We start from the raw sequence: 23007 nt of genomic DNA on the forward strand, positions 1-23007 counted from the left end.
AATTGCTACACCAGCCCCGTACACTTGCGGGTATCACTTGTGTTAAAATAAGTCGAGTCACAGTTGTGCGGACTAGTGTCCGCCCTTTCAATTTTATATTTAATATTTATTTTTTTTTTTACTTTTCAAGTTCTAACAAAATATGATATAAAACACACCAAAATTTTTAAAAATAATTACAGTACTTAAATTAAAGTTAAATTATCATAAAAAACATTAACATGCTTATAGGAAAAAAGTATTAAAAAAAATATATATATAATGATAAAAGTACAATAATAGTCAACATTTAAAACAAAATGTTAATTTTAGGGTTTGAACACACAAACTCTATGATTTTTCAGAATACATTTACCACTAAACAAACATAGATTTTTCACTAAAATCAAACAAATTTATATATTAAGCATCGGAAACTCTCTTTTAAATGTAAAATTAATTGTCTCACATCGAAATCATAAAGAAAGTTGGAGTTGAAAACATATCTATAAAACAAGAATTTATCCCACATCGAAGTCACAATGAAAGTTGGAGTTGAAAACCTATCTATAAAAGGTTACTCAAACAATGCAAAACTTGTTCATCTAGTGTGAAGGATTATATCTACAAAATATAGTCTTTCACTAATTCACTTATCTGTATTTTAGTATGGATTGTTGTGAAATTATAGTTTTTTATTTTAATCAAAAATCAATTTTTTTAAATAAAAAACCATTTTTTATAGTTAGAAATTAATTTTTTATCGTTCGGACCCCTGCAGTGGGTGGATGATAGGTCGGACGAGGCTTGGGTGCACCTTCATCAGCACCTGAAAGTTCATTGGCCTGCAGTAGCCGGACGAGCGTGGACAACCATCCGGACGAGATATTGCCCGGATGAAAATTCCACCATTGTGAATGCTCTAAGTGGAAAGATAAAATACTATATTTATATTAATGTGAGAGAAACTCTTTTTCTAACAAAGGAAACGTGACATCTTTGTGGGACAAACTAAAAAGAGAAGTGTAATATCTATTATGGGACATAGGAAGAGTATTATTTTGTCTTACGAACTGAACACCACCTATAGATACTCCCTCCGTCCCACTTCAGGAGTCTCGGTCACTTTTGCACGTTCGTTTTGTTTAAAGTGGAGAAATGATAAAGTAAGAGAGATAATAATATTGAAAAGACCATTTCTCCACTTTAACTATTTATTATGATTTTTACAAAACGAGTGTGCAAAAGTGATCGGGACTCCTAAAGTGAGACGGAGGAGTATATATCTATATATGGTTGTGATCTATGCAAACCTCAATTTATTACACAATGCAGAACTAAACATACAGAAGTCATTTTTACGTCATTGTTATTTATTTTTAGATAATTTTAATAAGAATGACCAAAATGATCTAAAAATAATCTTAAATTTGAATTTTATAAAATGATCTAATAATGATCATGTTTTTAATTAATTATTAATCATCAAATGGTCAAATATCATAGTCAAGATTTAACATATGTTTTCTATTAAAATCAATTTTTGCATTGATCAATTTATAATCAAGTTTCTATTAAAATATTAATATCACTATCAACTATCAATTATTCCCTCATTTCCACAATAGTAGAGTCATTTTGTCATTTCGGTACGTTCCATAGTAGTTGAGTCATTTCTTTTTGTAGTAAAAGTCAATACATTTCTTCTCACTTACTTCACTCTCTTTTACTTTATTGTCTCTTTATCTCTCTACTTTTTTTCATTTCTATGTTATTCTTCTTTTACTTAACTCACCTAACATACTTTTTCTTAATATTCGTGCCGAAAAGAAATGTCTCCACTACTATGGAACAAAGGGAGTATACAAAATAAGACTACGGTGAATATGACATACTAGAGTCAAACTATAAGTTAATATAAATAATTAAATGATTAAAAGAATAGTTAATAACATAATAACAATATCAGTGGAGTATTTATCTGAACGAAATAAAGAACTATTTATTAAAAATATCTCAAAATATTGAATTTTACAGAATTTTTCCAATCTTCAAAGTATTTTTTGAAAAACATACATTAAAGTAAAAGTAATTTTATGAAGATTCTATTGACATTCTTAGCATATTTTGTTATGAAAGAAATTTGACAAAATTCATTTGCATGTTCATATGTTTGCTTGTCGGAGTGTTAATATCCTAATATTCAATAAACGTCGTGCATATATAGATATGCTTTAATTTATATCCTAACTCTAAGTATATACAAAATACAAAACACTTGCCGGTCGATTGGATCTTGTGATCTATCAAACAGTTAGATTAATGTCACGTATCTGTTTATTGATCTAGCAATGTTAGTTGTATGATATATATTAGTTGTTTGATTAAGAAATAAATATGTGTATTCTTCTAGTAAAAATTAAAAAAAATAAAAATTATTGCATTTATTCAAGAAGCCATAATATAATAATAAAGAATCTCGTTCCAAATATCAGGCACTCCGGGGAGACACCAATGAACACAATCGGAATAGGTGGTCGGATTTGCTTGCTTCTCTTCAGTTATAGGGTATGGGAATTTTCTATAAATGCTTGGATGAGCATCCTTTCTGTAATCCGATAATTTTGTTATATTCAAATACTGAATATTGAGGCCCCTCTTCTCCATATTTTCTAGAATTGATTCTGCAACCTTCATCATTTCTCGATCTGTGTAGATTCCCCAATACTCCTCCTTCCATATTGGTTGTGTTTCGTTGTAGCAGTTGTATCCTTCATCCCATGTTTCCGCACTACCACAAGCATTGTCCAATTTAATAATTAATTGTGTCACATGATATATCAAATTAAAGTGAGGGTTCAGGGATGCCACCTTTAAATATATGCTCATTTACTAAGCATATAAAAAACAAAGGATTAAATTAAATAATACTACGTGCACTTGCAAGAAGTGGCAAGGTGAGGCACTCATAAACAACATCTTAGTTTTGGTTTGATTGATGTTGACTTCCAACCAATTGGACCACGTAGTTAGAGTCATTTCATAGCGACGATACCTCATTCCAACTTTTTTATAGATTGCATCCGATCTTCCAAATGAGCCCCATCTGATAATTAAAATGAGAATTAACATAAAACGGAGATAGATAGATAGACAGATAGATGGATAGATAGATACTTACAAAAAGGTCATGGTTGGCTAAAGCCACCATGTAAATGAATCGAAAATGAGTATATCCGCATCGTTCCAATGTTTGGAATGCTTCTCAATGGATGTGATTCTAAGTATTCGATCTCTTATAGAGTGAGTGTTTGGATCGTCGCAGTTTGACTCTACTAGTAATGACCAATTGAACTCAATCGTTGCATTGTATTCCTTCATCAAATTCCGACTAATCATCATCGAATAAATCAAATTAGACTAATAAAAATGTAGATGAAAAAAAACTTACAATCGCATTGAACACAAACAAATTATCATATCTCATCACACTCTTATTCAACGATTGATTGAGAGAAGATTCGATTAGACAAAGCATTGACACCCATTGATTCTTGTTCAACGAATCTCCCACAAACACAACCCTCTTGCCTCTTATCTTCTCCAGCAATGCAGTCCCATTAAACCTATACATATAATTTCAAAATATTCTAATTTAAACAAAACAAAAGAGAAAAAATGAAAATGGAAAATAAGTATAAAGAAATCAAAACCTTGGAAGATCACAATGATGAGGTTGCCATCTCCACTTCTGATATTCAAACTCTTTTCTTCCATATTTCTTACAAGCATAATCACCTATCATGAAACTACACCTCTCTTCATCGCACAACGGTCGTGAAACGTCGTCGTAAATCCATTTGCCTGAGAACAAATCGCACCAAACCTCCTCACTTCCAGCTGCAACGATGTCGTTGCCTTCTTTCGTCGTTTCTCGATTATCTTCTTTCGATTCTTCCTCCCTCACTATATTGTTGTCGACTGTGAGATAAAGAAGAGCGCTGGCCAAAGCTATGAGGAAGAAAGTAGCAATGTAATGAGACTTTTTTTGTTCATTTTTTAGCAAGTGATAGGATCTGATCTTTCTATTAAAATGCAGACAAAGTTTGGATCTCATTTTTCGATGACTTTGGTAGTACTATTATATTCGTAAATGGTTATTCAAATACTGAGACTAAATCAAATTATTTGATAAAGCAGCTAATTTCGCTGCTGTTGAAATAAGGCCATCAACTAATAAAGTCGGAGTTAGTCCAAGTGTAGTTGTTTCAACTTTCAACTGTTAAGAATTTGCATATATTAGGGTAAGTAAACGAAAGTGTGTGTTTTTTAAAAGAAGAAATATATTCAAAGTTTAGGTAGGTTAGCAAACGTCTAATATAAAAATTCATTGAGTAGTTCAAAGGATCAGACGAGGACATGTATAATGTATAAAATAATACTGGATTATAATTGGATGTGGAGAAAAAATGCAACTGTCTCAGTTTTTATTTTACGTATCATCCACAGCTAATATCAAAATATCTTCACCGAGTTAATAATACCATCTCCAATTCATACATCAAATTTATTTTTGATGTAGAAAACTTCTTTAATCATAGTACCATATTACAAATCTAAACACATTTTTACGTTTTATTATGAAACATCACCATATATGGAATTACTGCAACAATTTTGTGAGAAATATACTAAAAAATAGTGGAAATTTTGAGTTTAATATAAATAGTTGGAATAAAATTACTAATTTAAATGTATACTCAAAAATAAATTTGAGTTTGCTATAAATGATTGAGATGTAACTGCAGTGGACAGATGATATGATTTGAAGAATTTTAATAATTTAAATAAATATATATATATATATATATATATATATATATAGGGGTGCGTTAGGCTCCTTTGCACCCTAAGTGTCCTATTTTCTTCTTAATCTCAGCCCTTGGATCCTTGAATTGGATGGTTGTGATCAATGCATTATTAGTCTATAATGTTGCATTATTAGCCGCTGTGCATTATTAGAATGAAAATGTGCATTATTAGTCTATAATGTTGCATTATTAGCCGCTGTGCATTATTAGAATGAAAATGTGCATTATTAAATGACACGTGGCATTAATCTAACTGTTAGATGACAAAATCGTGGGGCTAGGATTAAGAAGGAAAAAGGACAAAAGATATGAAAAGGATTTGAATACATCCCTATATAATATATATATAGGGTCTTGTTAGGTTGAGATTATTTAGCTAAATTGAGAAATGAGATGCAATATGGGCCACTAATCCACAAGATTAACAAAATGTCAACAAATACCACATTATGTCAACAAGGGGATATAATTGTCTTTTCATTAAATTGTGTTTGAAATCATTTTCTAAAATCTTCTCTAAAACTCTAGCTGCAAATTCTTCAAATCTTCAACATTCAAATCTTCAAATCTTCAACATTCAAATCTTCAAATCTTCGAATCTTCAAATCTTCAACATTCATATCTTCAAATCTTCAAATCTTCAACATTCAAATCTTCAAATCTTCGAATCTTCAAATCTTCAACATTCAAATCTTCAAATCTTCAACTTTCAAATCTTCAAATCTTCAAATTTTCAACATTCAAATCTTCAATAAAATAACACTTATTAAAATGTCAACAACTAAACAATAACACTTATAATTCACATATCAATACCTAGAATATCGAATGTCAACAACTCGTATTAAAATGTCAACAACTAACAAATAACACTTACAATTCACATATCAATACCGAGAATATCGAATGTCAACAACTCGTATGAAAATGTCAACAACTAACAAATAACACTTACAATTCACATATCAATACCGAGAAGATCGAATGTCAACAACTCGTATGAACATGTCAACAACTAACAAATAACACTTACAATTCACATATCAATACCGAGAAGATCGAATGTCAACAACTCGTTTTAAAATGTCAACAACTAACAAATAACACTTACTATTCACATATCAATACCGAGAACATCGAATGTCAACAACTCGTATTAAAATGTCAACAACTACAAATAATACTTATAATTCACATATCAATATCGAGAATATCGAATGTCAACAACTCGTATTAAAATGTCAACAACTAAAAAATAACACTTATAATTCATATATCAATACCGAGAATATCGAATGTCAACAACTCGTATTAAATGTCAACAACTAACAAATAACACTTACAATTCACATATCAATACCGAGAATATCGAATGTCAACAACTCATATTAAAATGTCAACAACTAACAAATTACAATTCACATATCAATACCGAGAATATCGAATGTCAACACTAACAAATAATACTTATAATTCACATATCAATATCGAAAATGTCGAATGTCAACAACTCGTATTAAAATGTCAACAACTAACAAATAACACTTATAATTCACAAATCATACCGAGAATATCGAATGTCAACAACTCATATTAAAATGTCAACTTCTAACAAATAACACTTACAATTCACATATCAATAACGAGAATATCGAATGTCAACAACTCGTATTAAAATGTCAACAACTAAAAAATAACACTTACAATTCATATATCAATACCGAGAATATCGAATGTCAACAACTCATATTAAAATGACAACAACTAACAAATAACACTTATAATTCACATATCAACTGCGATGTCAACAGCAAATATTATTCATGTCAACTACGATGTCAACAGCAAACATTATTCATGTCAACTACGATGTCAACAACAAACTTTATTTATGCCAACTACGATGTCAACAACAAACTTTATTTATGTCAACTATTATGTCAACAATAACATTTTACAAATAATTAATGTCAACAACAAATATTTTCATGTCAATGGCATATATTATTTATGTCAACAAAATCGTTTTACATATAATTCATGTCAACAACAATGTTTTACAAATAATTTATGTCAACAACATTTTTCATAAAATTTATTTTTTCATTAAAAATAAAAAATTAGTTTTTCCACAATGGCCAGATTAAATAAAAAATAAAATGGTCGTTCTTGGCCATTCTATTTCACTTATCAAGTCCAAACAAATATTCATAAAAAATTCCGTAAAAAATTTCCCAATGAAGCCAAATTGAAGAAATGGACGGATCAAACTCCACAAATCATTGAATTCAAAATTTCACAAGCAGGATAGCATCATATTTTGAAACAAATAAAAATGAAAATCCTGTATTTGAATACATGATAATGGAAAAGCACGAGGACGAAGAAAGCGATGAGTGAATCGAGGCCGCTGACAGCGAGTCCAGGGCCGTAATTGGTGATGACGACCGCGTAATAGCTGACCGCATCAGCATTAGGCTGGCTCGGACCAGAGGACTCAAGCAAAATGTCAATCCTAGAAGTTCTGATTTTGGCCGTCGTCGCCTCCCCACCGCCGCGCACGCGCTGGAGTCCTTCGCGGCATCTGCCTCCACCCCTGCGACGACTCCGACGAGTAGCCGCTCGATCCTACGTGGCAATGCTCGTCCTCCTCCTCGTTGGAGCATCTTGCCGGCGACATTCCGCGGTCGCAATTCTAGCACGATCTCTGCTGCGCTGAAATCATCGAAACAAATACAGCCATCCGACGTTTCAAACCTTCTTTAAAACACAAGTGTGCCCACCTTTTGAGGTACACTATCATCCATGTCGACGAAATACTGCCTGAAATCATAACAAAGTGTAAATATGTCCAATACTTGAGACCCATCTGAGAGGTAGAAAAGTATGTTTAACTCACTTAGCAACAGAGCAAGCAGGATTGAAGCGTAGCGGAATGGGATAAGTCTGCCAAACAATTAAAGCACCAATGTCAAGGGTTCACTTCTTTAGTTTCTCTGTACTTCTCTTTTCTCATGTCTCGGTCTCATTCTTCATAGCTTAAAAATTACTAACATATGCTTTTCTCAACAGAAAAAACAAATACACACTACTGTAAAAATGTTACTACAGTTTAAACTTCACAAAGAAGAAAGCATCAAATGATTCTTCATGAATCCCAGCTTAAAACCACCACTTACATCAAACAATGCAGCAACAGAATTAAGTTATACTAGTCCACAAAATCATGAACATTCATAATGCGGGCTCCACCAGCACAAGCCAAATTCTTACGAGATTAAAACACAAAAAAATCATTAAATAGCCATAGCTCTACGCATTAATCCAGCAGTTAATGCATCTTACAAAAATAAAATCACCAGGAACTTACTGCAAACACTTCAACATTCCTCAGCTAAATGTAGCACGCAATTAGCTAATTATCCCCAAACATTTCGCCCTCTAATCGCATAAAATTCAAACCGATTCTCCACAAACTAATTCACAATACTTATTGTACGCAGTGGAATCACACAGCAGCAATCGCAATCGCAATCGCGATCGCGCAACATCGAAAAAAATATAGCCATCCGGCATTTCAAACCTTCTTTAAAACACAAGTGTGCAATGCTCATCCGGCCGCCGGAGTCCTCCGCGGCGTCTGCCTCCACCCCTGCGGCGACTCCGACGAGTAGCTGCTCGATCCTACGTGGCAATGCTCGTCCTCCTCCTCGTTGGTGCATCTTGCCGGCGAGATTCCGCGGTCGCAGTTCTAGCACGATCTCTGTTGCGCTCCGATCGAGCTCTCGTCCACCGAGAACGACCGAATCTGCTTCCTCCGGTGGTCGGGATCACGCTGGAGAAACGAAACGGCGAAGCCGAGCTGGATTGACCGGAAACCCCTTGATCCAAGCTCGAATTCAAATCGTGTTTGTCAGATTTGACAATGAAAGAAGCATTCCACCCACGCACCTTTCTGATTCTTCCCCTCTCTCTCTAGGATACACTGCCTTCCCCTGCAGCTCACAATTAAGCGATTCAATCGCTCAAATCGGATACCTCACATCGGAATTAGAGATTAGGAGATAAATTAGGGGTTGAGAAGGAGCTTACACGGCGGCGAGGAACAACGATTACGGCAGGAGTGAGGACTTCGTTGTCGTACAAATCGCCGGCGACGTAGAGATCGCGGTCCTTGGAGCAGCTGTACCGGAGGAGAGCGGCTTGGCGCGCAGATTTGAAGCACTGAGTGAAGGGGAGGTCGGCGGAAAGGGGGTGGAGAAATTCTTCTTTTCCGCCATTATTTGGGTTGGGATTCTTCCCTGATCTCATGATTCGTAGAATGAGATTGCCAATTTTTATGGAAATTACCATGATGCCCTGTTGTAATTAATTAATCTAAAATAATTTTTATGTGGCAAAATCTGGACCACTCATTTAATAAAAATGAGTGGCTGATATTGCATCTCATTACTCAATTAGCATAAAAAATCTCAATTGATCACAACCCTATATATATATATATATATATATGGAGATGTTAAGATGAAACAACATTTATAATGACAACATGCCACCAATATAACACCATTAGATTTTGAAAACTGATGGCACACAGCCTGCCGCCTCGCAGGGGAAATTCAATTAAAAAAATGATATTTCATCGTGAAAGGGTAAAGAAGGTAGATACATTTTGGAGCAGTTATTCTCATCCCTTAATTTACATTATTTTCATTATCTTCCTCCTAATTTCAAGTCAAATTTGTTCACAAAATCTTCTTCTTCGTCTCTAGAAAATCAATCTATAATCTTTAACCAACAGAAGCAATTCACGATTCCAGATTTCTTATTATCGATCAATGGAGATAAGTGATGCTATATTGGAGATCAGTAATTTTTCATTGACAAGAAAGCGACCATGATTTCTTAGACGATCTGGAATATGATATCATTAATGATAAAGAGTTGAAGAACTGTTAGATTGTATGGAGATCAGTAATTTGTAATTTTATAGAAGGTAGGCAATTTCTAATTTTATAAAATTGAATAAGGGATTGCTTTCTACGATTTTTTAGCTGGGATGGAAGAGGTTGGACAAAGTATTGAGAGTTACTCCTCAGCATTATCAGCAAGTGAGAAGAGGAAAAGAGTCAGGGATATTTATTTCATTGAAAAACCGTCTATAATTTAAAGTAGTTTGTTTTGGGCGAACATAGTTTGATTAATAGATTGCTTATTAATATAGTTGGTAGTGCTTGTTAGTAGTTTGCTTATTACATACTCTGTATTTTAAACCATTCGCTAGAGCACTCAATTTCATTGTTGTGTGATAATGAGTATTAGATTGCAAAATTCTTTTATATTGCATATTCTTTTGTTGGTTTTTGCTTCTTTTCTTGGGGAAGATTGCATGCTCATTTACATATATTTAATAGATTGCTTATTACTACAATTAACATTGCTTGTTTAATATTTAAGGTTTGCATACCACATTTTAAAACTATTTTATAGTGCATTCAGTTTCATTGTCGAAGAGTATGACTACTCGATTACATATTCGTTTGTTGGTTACTGCATATTTTATGGTGTAGTTTGCATGATCGTTTTTAATGCACCAAATGTGAAGATTACATATGTTTAATAGATTGTTGATTAATACAACTCACATTTTTTTTGTTTGTTATGAAAAGTGTGCATACTAAATTTTTAAAAACATTCCACAATGAACTCAATTTTATTGTCGTAAAGAATGACTTCCAGATTGCATGCTTGTTTGTTGGTTATTGCTTCTTTAGTGAGGAAAGTATGCACTCTATTTCATTTTAGTAACACATGTATTAAAAACGTATCAACCCCTGCTATGTAACGCTTATGTTTTTGCATAAATCCAGATGATGATAAATGTCATAAAAAACATGGCCAAACTATGAAACCAAGGTCTAAAACCAGATTTCTTGCTTCGTTATATAAAATAACATATCTTGTCATTAATTCCATATTCTTCTTTATAATTTAATTGCATCACATATTGCATGTCAATTTATCATTTAGTGCTTTGTATTACCAAGGATTTAAACAGATTAGTGCTTGAAGTTGTTTGTGCTCAACTCAAAATTTGTATCGCAATTTGCTTGCCAATGTGTCAGAATTTGCTTACCATTATAAATAATGACTTATGCGTGTTTAATATTCAATGTCTACACCAAACAAAAAGTAACCCAAAAACCATCAATGTATACATCAAAAGAAACAAACAGTCATCTACCATCAAGAGTTAGTTTCCTAAAAAAATTTAAAACAAAACACAATGACGTTCATTCTCCTAAAACATCATTCACCCTTATTTTGAGCTTCTACTGATTTCCTTCGAGAGTCCTCTTCTGCAGCTTTGTGGTTACCTTCCTCTTTCTAACCATTGTTTAATCGTGTCATGTATTGCATGACGAAAACCATTACGCCTATCATGTATTAACAAGCACATTTCCAACCATTAATAAGCAAATTATACACATGCCTTTTGACACACATATCTAATGCTTTATTATAGCAAAACTTAAAGGGACAATTAATAAGCTTAAACAAGCAATTCTAACAAACTGAACAAGCAATTCTAACACTCTGAACAAGCAACACGTTTATCAAGCAATTCTAACACTTCGAACAAGCAATTCTAACACTTCGAACAAGCAATTATACCATGTTGAAAAAGCAAAACGTATATCAAGCAATTTCAATGGGCAGACAATTCGAAATAGCTAAATAATAATGTACTTAAAAAGCACATTCCACGATTTCAATGCTTATCAAGCAATTCTAACTCACTGAACAAACACTTTGTTGAACAAGCAATTCTAACACACTTAACAAGCATTTCTAACGCACTGAATAAGCAATTATCAAACGAATTAGATTCAAGGCAAGCAATATGTATTATGTAGACAAGCAATTAATCAAACACAGTGAAACAATTCACTACTATTTAAAGAAATCCATAATGTTTAATCAAGCAATTCACCACACCCTCGTCAAGCTAAGAATCCCCTTCGTTACATGATTTATTCTTCATATAGATAGATATAGGATCTATAGGGCAATTACTTAGAAGTACATTTTGTGCTACAACCCTTCCTATCTGATAGAAAAGGATCCCATTATCCTGGACCGATCTTACCTGGGATCGCAAATACCAAGCTTGTCTATGAAGAGCGGAGTCTTGGGGATGAAACAAAATTGCCTATTTCTTTTTTATTATCGAAAATTCGAGTGGCTTCGAAGTAACAGAAAGAAAAGCAACGACTGATGCCTTCGGGAACGCGGACACAGGTGGTGCATGGCTGTCGTCAGCTCGTGCTGTAAGGTGTTGGGTTAAGTCCCATACGTTTCATGCTTGTTTGAGTAATAGCAATGATATTTCCCACTATCATGCTAAGAATATTAAAGCATAAGCTTAATCAACAATGAAGCAATTCACTACTACTTTATTTTTTACCTAAGTATAGATAAAGCGATCCATAATGTTTAATCAAGCAATTCACTACACACTCGTCAAGCAATCAACGCATAAGCTGAATCAAAAAAATTGCATACATAGATCAAATAATTGCATATACAGAGATATAGCAAATTGAAAAATGCATACTCATCAATTACCAAACGATTAGAAGGAAATGACGATTCATAAAATTGCATACATATCAATTACCCAACCATCACCAACAAATCAGAAAATTGAATACACATCAATTACCCAATTACCCAACAATCAGCAGCAATACTAAATCAAAAAATTGCATACACAATCAAGAGCATCATATGGGCATCTATGAATAGCAGACAGTGTCTCCCTCCACCAGATGCAATCATAAACGATGAGAGAGCATGGTGGGACAGATTTTAGCAGCGACGCTCTTTCTTCCGTGGACTGCTGCAACGCTTGGATGGAGGCGAAGAGAACTGGTGTAAATCAACGATTTCTTCCTAGGGTTTCTAGGTTGAGAGGGCCGATTAATTGCAGGATAGGGGAGAGAGAAAGGTGTGAAAGAGATTCTAAATCAGAGTCCAAATTAATCGTGATTTTCAAATCTGTATCAGTTTCATTTATAGTCAAATGACAAATATACCCATACAAGCAATATTCTGTTATTAGGCAAGCAATTAGTACTCTAATCCTACAAATCAATCTCATCCATCTAATTAAGAGATCAGACGGCGTATAATGATGTTAGGTTGTCATTTTAACTATGATGTCACCATAGTGCTCCCCATATATATATATATATATAGGGATGTGATCATATCATAACCCATATTTATGGTGATAACCTAATAACCCTCATTTTATGGACGAAAAATATCATTTTATAGAACAAAAGTATCATTTTATCCTTGCTGAAAAAATATCATTTTATCGTGTATAAATATCATTTTTAGTAAAAATGATACTTTTGACCCATAAAATGATAGGGTTATTAGGTTATCACATAAATATGAGTTATGACATGATCGCACCCCTATATATATATATATATATATATATATATATAGGGGAGCATTAAGCTACTTTCACCCCTTAAGATACTATCTCCTTTTTAATATCATCCATTGGATATTGGCAGTGGACGGTCAAGATTAAAAAATCGAATTTAATCCCGTCTTGCATTATTGGTTTAATTTCGTGCATTACCAGGGTATAATAGTAAACATATAATATCTGGAACACGTTCGAAAACGGAAGTTCCGATAATTTAGCGGGAATTTGATAGACCTTCCAACTTCTCACTCTCTCTCATTCAAACCCAGCATACCACGACCAAATAACTTCTCATCATCTTCAAAATCCGTCAAACCCTAGCCGCCGCCCCTGAAAACCCTAGCCCTACCGCGACTTCGATTCTCACCGCGAAAAGCTGCGTCTGTCCACGATTCCGAGTCCCGAAGTTCCGGAGCGTCGTTGGTCCAGTGTTCATATCCGTGTTTCATCTAAGGTACGCTTCTAAAGTTCCAATTTTTAGTGTGATTTCTTAGATAAAATGTGAAATTGTGAGTATTAGATGTTGGGCTATCCAATTTTGGAATGTTATTGTTGGTTTCTTAGTGGTATGTGTTCTGACGTTAAGTATTGGCGATGAATTCGACCTGAAATTGGACATTTTGTTTTTAGTACGCGACTCCGGAACTAAGATGTTGATTTTGTTGGTTCTGTAGACTAATTTGGTGCGGTGTCTGTTGTTGTTGTATCAGTTAGATTTGCGATGTCGAAGAGAGGCCGCCCATTCAAAAGTCAGCCGACGCAGACCGAAGGTGAGACCGCTGCGCCATTTTTATGAAACTGATTGTGTGCTTTTGCTTATTTTGGTACATTATTGAACGTTTTCTATACATTTGTTGGCTTGATTTTTTGCATTACAAGTCCATTGTCTCTCTGTATTATGCTTGACTAAGCGGTGTCCGGTTTTGTTCATTATTCAGTTAGTTTTCTGCGTCATTTGGTTGGAATTGACCATTATTAATGTATGTGTTTATTAGAAGGGGTCATGTGGTTGGAGGTGTCCACTGATAAGTCGTGAGTTTTAAGAACCAGTGGGCTTCTTATAGTCCATTTTGATGCATTATTTATCAGTATTTGTACATTGTTAGCCTTTATTTGTGCATTACAAGTCTAGTCCAACTCTGTTATATTATTGCTTAAAGTGGTGTCCATTTTTGTTACATTAGTCATTTCATTGGCTGCATTATTTGGTTGGTCTGCACCATTACAGATATCTGTGTTTAGTGCAGTTTGATGCATTATTTAACAATATTTGTACATTTTTAGCCTTTATTTGTGCATTTAATTTCTATTGCATCTGTCATGTTCATTTAATTATTCAGTTATTTGTGTATTTTGTGCATTATTCAGTTATTTTATCTGCATTATTCGGTTAGATATCAACATTATTGTTGTTGGACACAAATTATTAAACATTATTCATTAAAATATCATGAATTATTTGTTTGGATTTCATCATTATTGTTCTACAGTGCGGCCAGAGAAAAGTTTCATGAATAGTGTAATATTTTTTGGTGCATTTTGATCATGTTTTTTTGCATTACAACTGTATTCCATAGCTAAATTAATATTTGCAGAAGTTGTATACGTTTTGGTTAAATTTTTAAGTACATTTTCTGCATTGTTCATTAACATTAGTCAGTTATTATTATGCATTAATGGTAATTGTGTACTTATTCTGTTTTGCAGCTTCCAAACATCCAAGGTTGGATATAGATTAGGTTGTGGATGATTTACTGCCTTTATCAATAGCACAAAATTTTAGGGAGAGACTTAAGGAACAGCAGAGGGCAGAGGCTAGTACCTCAACTGACTCAACTGAAGAAGCGGATAAGAGGAAGACTCGAGGGAAAAAGGTTGACCATTTATACACCAGGAGCACCACAGAATTTGTAAATTGTTTGAAAGGTCTGACCCCACGGCAAAAGGAAGCAGTGGAAGAACTTGGATTCGGGGCCATGCTACACTACAACATCAGCGAGATCCCCGGGTACATCGCCTACTGGGTTCTCAACTCATTGAATCTTGCACGCTGCTAGATACCTTTGTGTGGGGGTGGAGGCTTGACGATCGATGAGGACGATGTCCATCTGACACTAGGTTTTCCAAAAGGGCCAACACCAATCTCAAGGCCAGTTGATAAGCAAACCGAATTCCAGTTCAACGACTACGTTGCAGAACGTTGTGGAAAAGAACAAGGCGCCGGAGACAGTTTCCAGACTTTTCTTCTCAACAAGACCATGCGTGAGTGAACACCATTCTCTCCATGTTTCTGTATCGTTACTATAATTATCTAAAGTTTGTAACGGCTAACACAAACAAACTACAGATTCAGTCAATGGTGGACGAACAACCTGAATGGACGGAAGAATTCCAGTTCGATACATTCTGGACCAGGGTGTTGGAGGAAACAATTGGAATGGGCAGCTATCAGTGGGACAAGTATGAAATGGTGAGTTGTAGTTAAATAATGTAGTCGTTTCTTAGATGTACTGGAGAGAATAGTGTGTGGTAATGCTGCTTCCGTTGTGCAGTTTTTCTTCCCAGTTTGGGGGGCGTCCCATCAGTATGTGGTCTGTTTTGATCTTGGTGATTCCAAGATGAACATCATTGATCACACATTGGCTGAGACACACGGGACATTTGGAGAGAAATATGGGGACACACCCTCTATTCTGGTAATATACATTACACATTATATTTTGTACATTATACATCACAAATTGTACATTATGTTCAATTGTTCAATTTTTTTTTGGTTTTGGCGTGTAGAAAAAATTCTTTGCAGCAGCACTTACAAAGTTCAAGGTTTCAAAAATGGCGGCACAAGTAAAAAAATGTAGTGCGCATGTCGTGACAATGCCGTGGAGGAACATCAGTGGCACCGTGGACACGGGGGTGTATGTGATGAGGCATATGGAGACGTACTTCGGAGAGAATGAGAAGGATTAGGATTGCGGTCTAACTGCAAAAGGAACGAAGAGCCTGGAATTGTTGCGCATGAAGTTTGCGACGGCGCTGCTAACTTCTCCACACAACTCGAAGACTGGGACCAACCAAACACAAGCCACGAATCATTGGATGGATAGGCCGCCTAAATTTAGCTTTGAAAAGTGGGTCGAGAATTATGGGCTCGAGTGAACTAGATGGTTTTTTATTTGGATATGAACTAGATGTTTTTTTTGGATGGGAAGGGTGAACATCGAATTTGTGGGTTCGAATGCTTTGGATATCTTGAAATGTTTTCGATTTCTTGGTACTAAATGTTTTGGATACTCCTGAACTAGGTGATTTAGAATGTTTTGGATATGTAGGTACAAAATGTTTGCTCCACAAAACTGGTAATTGCTTCAGATAACTTAATAATTACAAAATATTACCTAATAATGTACAATATACTGGGAATAATGTATAACAAAACTATCGAACATATTAATGTTATACATTATGCAAACTACAATGCATATAACTATACAAATAATGTAAATAAATTGATTTATAATGCAATTTTCCGTGATGTTAATGAAGTGACATACCAGTGCATATAACAAATAATGTATCACTTATACATGCATAATGTATGTAAATATGCCTGTAATGCAAGGTTATTCAAATTATAGATAATACTGTTTCTCCAAACGACCAGCTCCTGTAATAATTCTGAAAACGAAACAAGTACTCAATTCAATTAATGTAACAAATAGATAACAATAATGAACAAAAAAACTTTTATAATGAATAATCATTTAGACAATCTAGTTCAAAGTGGGAAGAAATAAACTTAAACACTGAGCATAAAATGAAAAACAAAGAACAATAATGTTGTTATAATGAAAATTAATCAAGATTTCCTCTTTCCCTTACGCAGCTCATTCTCCGTTTCAAACTCTTTCAGCATAGGACAATTTCTAGAGTCGTGATGGCACAACTCATCGCACGCCTTACACCGTCTAAGGGGCCTAGTAGCATCCTTGATAGCCTTTTCTCTCTTCGAAATCAGACGACTAGCGGAGCTGCTCGCGTGCCCCTTCGTCTTTACCACATCCGGAGGGTGGACCTCGACGACTTCCGGCCTTTCCATTCCATAAAACTGTTCAATCATTCGCCTCTTCTCAGAATCGGATGTCAAAGGAGTTCCAGCTTGAAGTGAATTACCAAGTTCCTCCAATCCACCTACGAATGCACGAAGCACATCAATGTCCGTCTCAAATCGACGAAGAAAACCATAGAACAGTGAGATCCCTTGCTTTGAAACGTTTTGCCTTTCATCAACAACGGACTGTGTAGGTAAAGTCTCATCAACATGTCCATGGACAACCTTAACCAGCGGAGTCTTCATCCATCTACTTGCACAGTAGTTATCCGGAATCTTTTTTACTTCATTGTTCCGGAACAAAAAGAAGACATGGCTGCACAGATAGCCCTGCCTACTGAATAGTTTGCAATCACAAGAATATGAGTCGTCAGTCCTATCATGTCTCACAAAGTAGGAATGGCGAAGGCTGTCTCCAAGTTTGTAGGTGTCAACACTGTCTGCAGATGAGAACCCCAAAACGCGACATCTGTCATTTCCCTCAACGATCTCCTCTTGTATTTTCTTGAATATACTATCTGTGTACATAGTAGAAGCATGTTTCTCGAAAGGCAGAGTAGTGGCCAATATAGGCAGGGCAGTCGCGTCTTGGTAGTCCAGCTTTGTTCTACTATTCCTGTAACGACCCGCCCATCTAGGGTATAATAAATGCGGCGAGTGTTAACTAGGCAGACTTAAATGCATCAAAGATCATAGGATAGGGTTCCATTTAGAAAGGGATTTAACCAAAGCATTTAATGAACAATTAAATAGGAGAAGAATAATGCCTTAGCAAAGAAATCCAATAAAAGGTTATCGCAATAAATGCTCATCAAAGTTTCCAAAAATAATTCCAACTGTTTCATATCCAAAATATTCCCACGAAATAAAAGTATTCATCCCAACCAAAAGATAACAATTTTTTTATAAAATAGCGGAAGCGATCAAGAGAGAAGTGAGGCTATGTATGGAGACACAACGACACTTTAAGTACCAACAGATCATCTTATTATTTCCTACTCAACACCGCCGCCCGCTCGTCACCGCTCAACCTGCACATAGGGAAAACACATGCAGGGCTGAGTACTATAAACATACTCAGTGGACTCATGCCGAAAACAGTTTTATCACAATTATAGTTATCATGCCATTTTCAAGTGTCCATCGGGGTTTTAACTTTAGAAAGACCCGAGGCACCAAAATATATTCTTTCTCAAATATCACGGTCGCGCAACCATTTTTCTCATCGACGTTTACCATATCCTCATTCTACATGACAAGGAATGCGGCCGCAATCCAGGTCACTAGACCGGCCAACCCGTACGCTGACACTCGGTCTAACATTGGTGTACACTAACCCAAGTAGAGTTTGCGGCTCTACAAGGATCCGAATTCGATTAAATCAATAGTGGCATAGCCACGAGGGATAGGCACGACAAAACAAATCAAGGCATGATAACACATATCTCATTCTCATCAATATCAGTTTAGGACAATGTCCTTATTTTAAAAGAAAGCCCACCTCTTCGGCTTATCTCGAGAGTATTCTCTTCTCCTCGTTTATCACGCTGAGAGCGCGAAGTATCACCTTTAAATTAGGCGTATCACAAATCAGTTTCAATCATTGATCTCAAATCATGCATGTCTCCCATATTTCTCTTTTTTCCCATTGATAAATCTTTAATATCATCATCCAAAATCAAGGTATGATTAGCATATCATTTTTGTTCAAATAACAACTCCAAATTCACCGTTATATCGTGTCACGCATGAGTGTTCCACACACACAACACACTTACACGAACACTACACATGTGCACGCACGCCGAGGCGTGCGCGCGCACACACACATCCATGCATTCCAAAATTCATCAATTTAATTCCCCTTCACTCAATCTAAATGCATGTGGACTCAAGAACACCGATTGATCGGTAGAAGAAGAGGAGATCAATAATTAAAGTACCTTTTCCAAAAGAACGAACGGTAGAAACAAGGAATTAGCCTTGATTCTTCAATAATCTCTTGAATTTCACTTGAATTCTTCTCAATTGATGAAGAAATCTTGTAGAAAAGTTGAAGAAAATATGGAGAGAGTGGGGGAGAAGTTTTGAAATTCTTGGGAGAGTGGGAGGCGCCGGTTTTGAGAATGCTAGGGTTTAGGATCTCTCATGTATTTATAGAGTGCCAAAATAATATCCTATAATTAAGTAAATCAAGATTTGGAGAAGATTTGGAAGGAGTAATGGCGTTAAAACCGTTGAGAAGAATGGGGAATTCGAAATTCCTAGGCTATTTAATTAGCCTATGATTTAATTTGAATATTTTACGGAGTAGAATAATATATCACGGAGCAAGAATAAATAATTAAATCTCCCAATATATACCAAAAGTGGCGTGACTTTTGATTTCTTCAAAAGGGATTCAAAAATCAAATCCTAATTTAATTAGGATATGGCAATATCTTCTTAGATATGGCAAGATATTGTAAGATATTCTAGCATATTTATATTTATTCATGGAAGAGAATAAATAAGGGATCAAATAAATAAATAATCCATTCTCCCACAATACATGAGATTTTCGAAAATCTCATAGAAGATCAAAGGTGGAGTTCGAAAATTCCATGTAGGAATTATAGAGTATTTGGACTTTGGATTTAATTTGGATAATTATCCCAAACAAATAATTAAATCCAAGAAAAATAGGATTTCTTCTCCAATAATCATGATGGCCGAAAATTTCCACACATTTAAAATAATACTCCTATTTATTCCTCACTCATCCCTTAGGAAAAAAAATTCACCCACAATTATATTTCTCCGCATCAAATATTCACACCCAATCAATCATTTCTTTACTTCCTCTTCTTTTTCTCAACGCATTGACCTTTCAACGGCCACGTCATATTTTTCCCATCTTTGACTATTCAATAGCCACGTCAACATTTCCACAAGTTGACTATTCAACTCAATCTCAATTCTCATACGCAATTAGGTCACAAAGACACTATGCAATTAATTACTCATCAAATAATCCACATATCATAGCATTTAAGGCATTTAATGCAAAAATTTTATAACCCGAAAATTAGGGTTTGAAAAAGTGGGGCGTTACAATTCCGCTAAAAATCCACAGCTTGGTTGAAATTCAAGTAGAATTCGGCAATGTTGTTGCGTGGCTTGAGAAATTTTTTATAGAAGCTGTTCTCTGACTCAGAAATAGAGGTGGTCCTAATCATCGAGCCCATCAGGAAATCTCTGAAGTATGCAGGTATCCATAATTGCCTGTAGTCGTACAATATCTTCAACCAACCATGGTCTTCCAGGTCGTAACGTTCAAGTACTCCATTCTACTCTTCTTCGAACTCGTCGGGTTCAAGCAGATCCGACCAGACGCAGGCATTGAACTCTTTCTTGAAATCTTCGTCCCGCAACAACGGACCAGGAACTTTATTGGCCAATTTATGCATGATATGCCACATACACCATCTGTGGCGAGTCCCGACAAGAATCTCTTCAATAGCCGATCTCATCCCCAAATCTTGATCTGTAACAATCATCTTCGGAGCAACCCCCATACATTGGACAAAATGTCTAAACAGCCATGCAAAAGCGCCTGTCTTCTTGTTGCTTACCAAACCAGCAGCAAAAGTCACTGGTCGTCCATGATTGTCCTTTCCCGTGAATGGCGCGAAGATCATACAATACCTGCGTAACATAAGCCAACATAATTCAAGAAAAGTACATATGTAATGCATGCAAAATACATTGTAATGCATACAATAATGTACATATTCAAATGTTATAATGCACGACAGGTATACCTATTGGTGTTGTAGGTGGTATCAAAAGCCACAATATCACCGAACATGTGGTAATTCTTTTTCATCAAACCATCACACCAGAACAAAGCAACAAGCTGGTTGCTAGCATTAACCTCGTACTCATATGTGAATGATTCGGACATCTCCTTCTTCCTAGCCATATCATCCAAAACCATTTGTACGTCAAAACCATGAGCGTATGCTTTGATGTCTCGTGAAGCATTCCTTATATCCCCAACATTGCAGCCAACGAGCTGAAAACCACCGAGAATTTCCTTCAGCACATTAAACGTGAACGTGGGACCTATGTTAGCCTTTGAACAATCAAGGATAAATTGGTGATGTACGTCGTCCAACTTTCGATTGATTGACATAAACTGCTGATGCTCGGTCCCAACCATGTAATGGTTATGAACTTCGTTAAACTCCTCGACAGTATAACCTGAAACTCCTCCGGCGGAGAAGAACTTGAATGAGATACTGGCTTTACAACCACAACGCTTGGATAAACGTCGACGTTTTAACGAAAAACCAGACCGTGCATTTGCTTGGTCATCCTCGCTCGACTTCTTGCTGCCTTCCCTGTTGCATACCACGTTATTATACCAAGTAATTATACCATCAGTTTTCCACATTTGCGATTTGTGAGTATCAAAACCAACAGCCCGGGCATACACATCGTAGAACGCGAAACAAAAATCCAGTGATTTGAACTTCTGGCCAACCACAGGCTTCAACTCTTTCTAACACTCAGGTACAACAACCACTGCACACAATCACAAAAAACAAAACTCAGCTAACATAAACATTATGAACCATAAAACTTGCATTATCTATCTAATAATTTACATTATCCAGAACTAAATCTACATTATATGTATCTAATAACACAACACCTAGTTTAATTAACGTGCCTAAACCATAACACAGGCAACATAAACGTGCATTATCTGTCTAATAACGTACATTATATAGTACTAAATCCACATTATTTGTAGCTAGTAACACAACACCCTAGATTAATCAACGTTTCTAAACCATAAACAAGACAAACTAATACTTGGATTATTTATTCACAACTTTACATTATCCAGTAATGAATGAACATTAAGATTAACAAATAATACAACATCCAAGCCGCCCGTCCCTAAACCCTAGCCCATGCAAACTCAATTCTAAACCCTAGGCGACCCCCTTAAGCAAACTCATGCTCCTTGTTAGCGTCAGTTATGGAACTAGATTTAATTAACAGATACAGAATGTTGAAGAAGTTTGCGTTAATATGTGTGATTTGGAAATTAATGAAACGTGAATACAAAAAACTATGACTTCTCTAAAAAAATTACCTTCGTCCATGTTTGAATCATAAGCTTCGTCCATTGTTGAAGAACCACCTTCTTCCATTGTATTAACGATAATATTCCAGGAACACTCCCAAAAATAACGCACAAACGCACAAACGCACAAACTGCATATGATAATTACAACCAAGGCAAGTTTCGCACAAACGCACGATTTGATTTTTAACGAAGAACTAACGTTGAAAGATGAAAGAGAAGAAAGGTTAATTTCACGATGAAAGAGAAGCAAAAATTCTGGGAGAAGAATTAAAAAACCGACGCAATATTCTGTGAGGAGAAAATTTCACCAACATTGTCATTCCCTTAAAAGCCCTTTTCCATTTTTTTAATTAATAAAAAATGCATGATCAGGCCTTAATTTCGGCCATTAGAT

At 35.3% G+C, this 23007-nt stretch overlaps 3 protein-coding genes and 1 pseudogene across 6 annotated transcripts; all 4 read right to left on the minus strand.

Moving 5' to 3' along the window:
• Positions 1–2426: 2426 nt before the first annotated feature.
• Positions 2427–4096, minus strand: LOC148933430 (protein trichome birefringence-like 34; annotated as a pseudogene). Its single transcript, XR_016132351.1, has 5 exons — positions 3693–4096; positions 3431–3605; positions 3161–3354; positions 2924–3085; positions 2427–2770 (listed from the first exon to the last, which is right to left on the minus strand). The product of XR_016132351.1 is annotated as a protein trichome birefringence-like 34 (transcript).
• A 3002-nt stretch (positions 4097–7098) lies between these two features.
• LOC125213180 (uncharacterized) lies at positions 7099–8753 on the minus strand. Of its 3 annotated transcripts, XR_016134398.1 has the most exons (4): positions 8434–8753; positions 7750–7796; positions 7634–7673; positions 7099–7565 (listed from the first exon to the last, which is right to left on the minus strand). XR_016134398.1 is itself a non-coding variant. In XM_089062386.1 (3 exons), exons 1-3 carry the CDS (start codon positions 8570–8572, stop codon positions 7139–7141), a joined length of 606 nt encoding a protein of 201 aa, XP_088918512.1. In that variant the 5' UTR covers positions 8573–8753; the 3' UTR covers positions 7099–7138. The 3 variants fall into 3 exon arrangements, 1 of the variants encoding a protein (XP_088918512.1); XR_007174882.2 differs by having other exon boundaries at positions 7099–7673; XM_089062386.1 differs by lacking the exon at positions 7750–7796.
• An 8465-nt stretch (positions 8754–17218) lies between these two features.
• Positions 17219–17998, minus strand: LOC148933431 (uncharacterized). The gene has a single exon (XM_089060046.1). The coding sequence runs from the start codon at positions 17996–17998 to the stop codon at positions 17219–17221; it is 780 nt and encodes a 259-aa protein (XP_088916172.1).
• A 2801-nt stretch (positions 17999–20799) lies between these two features.
• LOC148933432 (protein FAR1-RELATED SEQUENCE 5-like) lies at positions 20800–22677 on the minus strand. The gene is made up of 4 exons (XM_089060051.1): positions 22620–22677; positions 22123–22187; positions 21274–22016; positions 20800–21157 (listed from the first exon to the last, which is right to left on the minus strand). The coding sequence occupies exons 1-4, from the start codon at positions 22675–22677 to the stop codon at positions 20800–20802; spliced, it is 1224 nt and encodes a 407-aa protein (XP_088916177.1).
• Between the last annotated feature and the right edge of the window lie 330 nt (positions 22678–23007).

The sequence above is a fragment of the Salvia hispanica genome, chromosome 1, assembly GCF_029641045.1.
Source record: "Salvia hispanica isolate PSC_SH4W2 chromosome 1, Shi_PSC_v1, whole genome shotgun sequence".
In the NCBI taxonomy this organism is placed as follows: Eukaryota; Viridiplantae; Streptophyta; class Magnoliopsida; order Lamiales; family Lamiaceae; genus Salvia; species Salvia hispanica.

Coding starts and splice junctions, on each gene's coding strand:
- LOC148933432 (XM_089060051.1), bottom strand. CDS start 22,677: ATGGAAGAAGGTGGTTCTTCAACAATGGACGAAGCTTATGATTCAAAC. Junction 22,188..22,619: donor TGATTCAAACATGGACGAAG/GTAATTTTTTTA, acceptor GTTATGGTTTAG/GCACGTTAATTAAACTAGGT. Junction 22,017..22,122: donor TAGATTTAGTTCTGGATAAT/GTAAATTATTAG, acceptor CCTGAGTGTTAG/AAAGAGTTGAAGCCTGTGGT.
- LOC125213180 (XM_089062386.1), bottom strand. CDS start 8,572: ATGCACCAACGAGGAGGAGGACGAGCATTGCCACGTAGGATCGAGCAG. Junction 7,674..8,433: donor ACACTTGTGTTTTAAAGAAG/GTTTGAAATGCC, acceptor TTATGATTTCAG/GCAGTATTTCGTCGACATGG. Junction 7,566..7,633: donor ATGATAGTGTACCTCAAAAG/GTGGGCACACTT, acceptor CGATGATTTCAG/CGCAGCAGAGATCGTGCTAG.
- LOC148933431 (XM_089060046.1), bottom strand. CDS start 17,998: ATGTACACAGATAGTATATTCAAGAAAATACAAGAGGAGATCGTTGAG.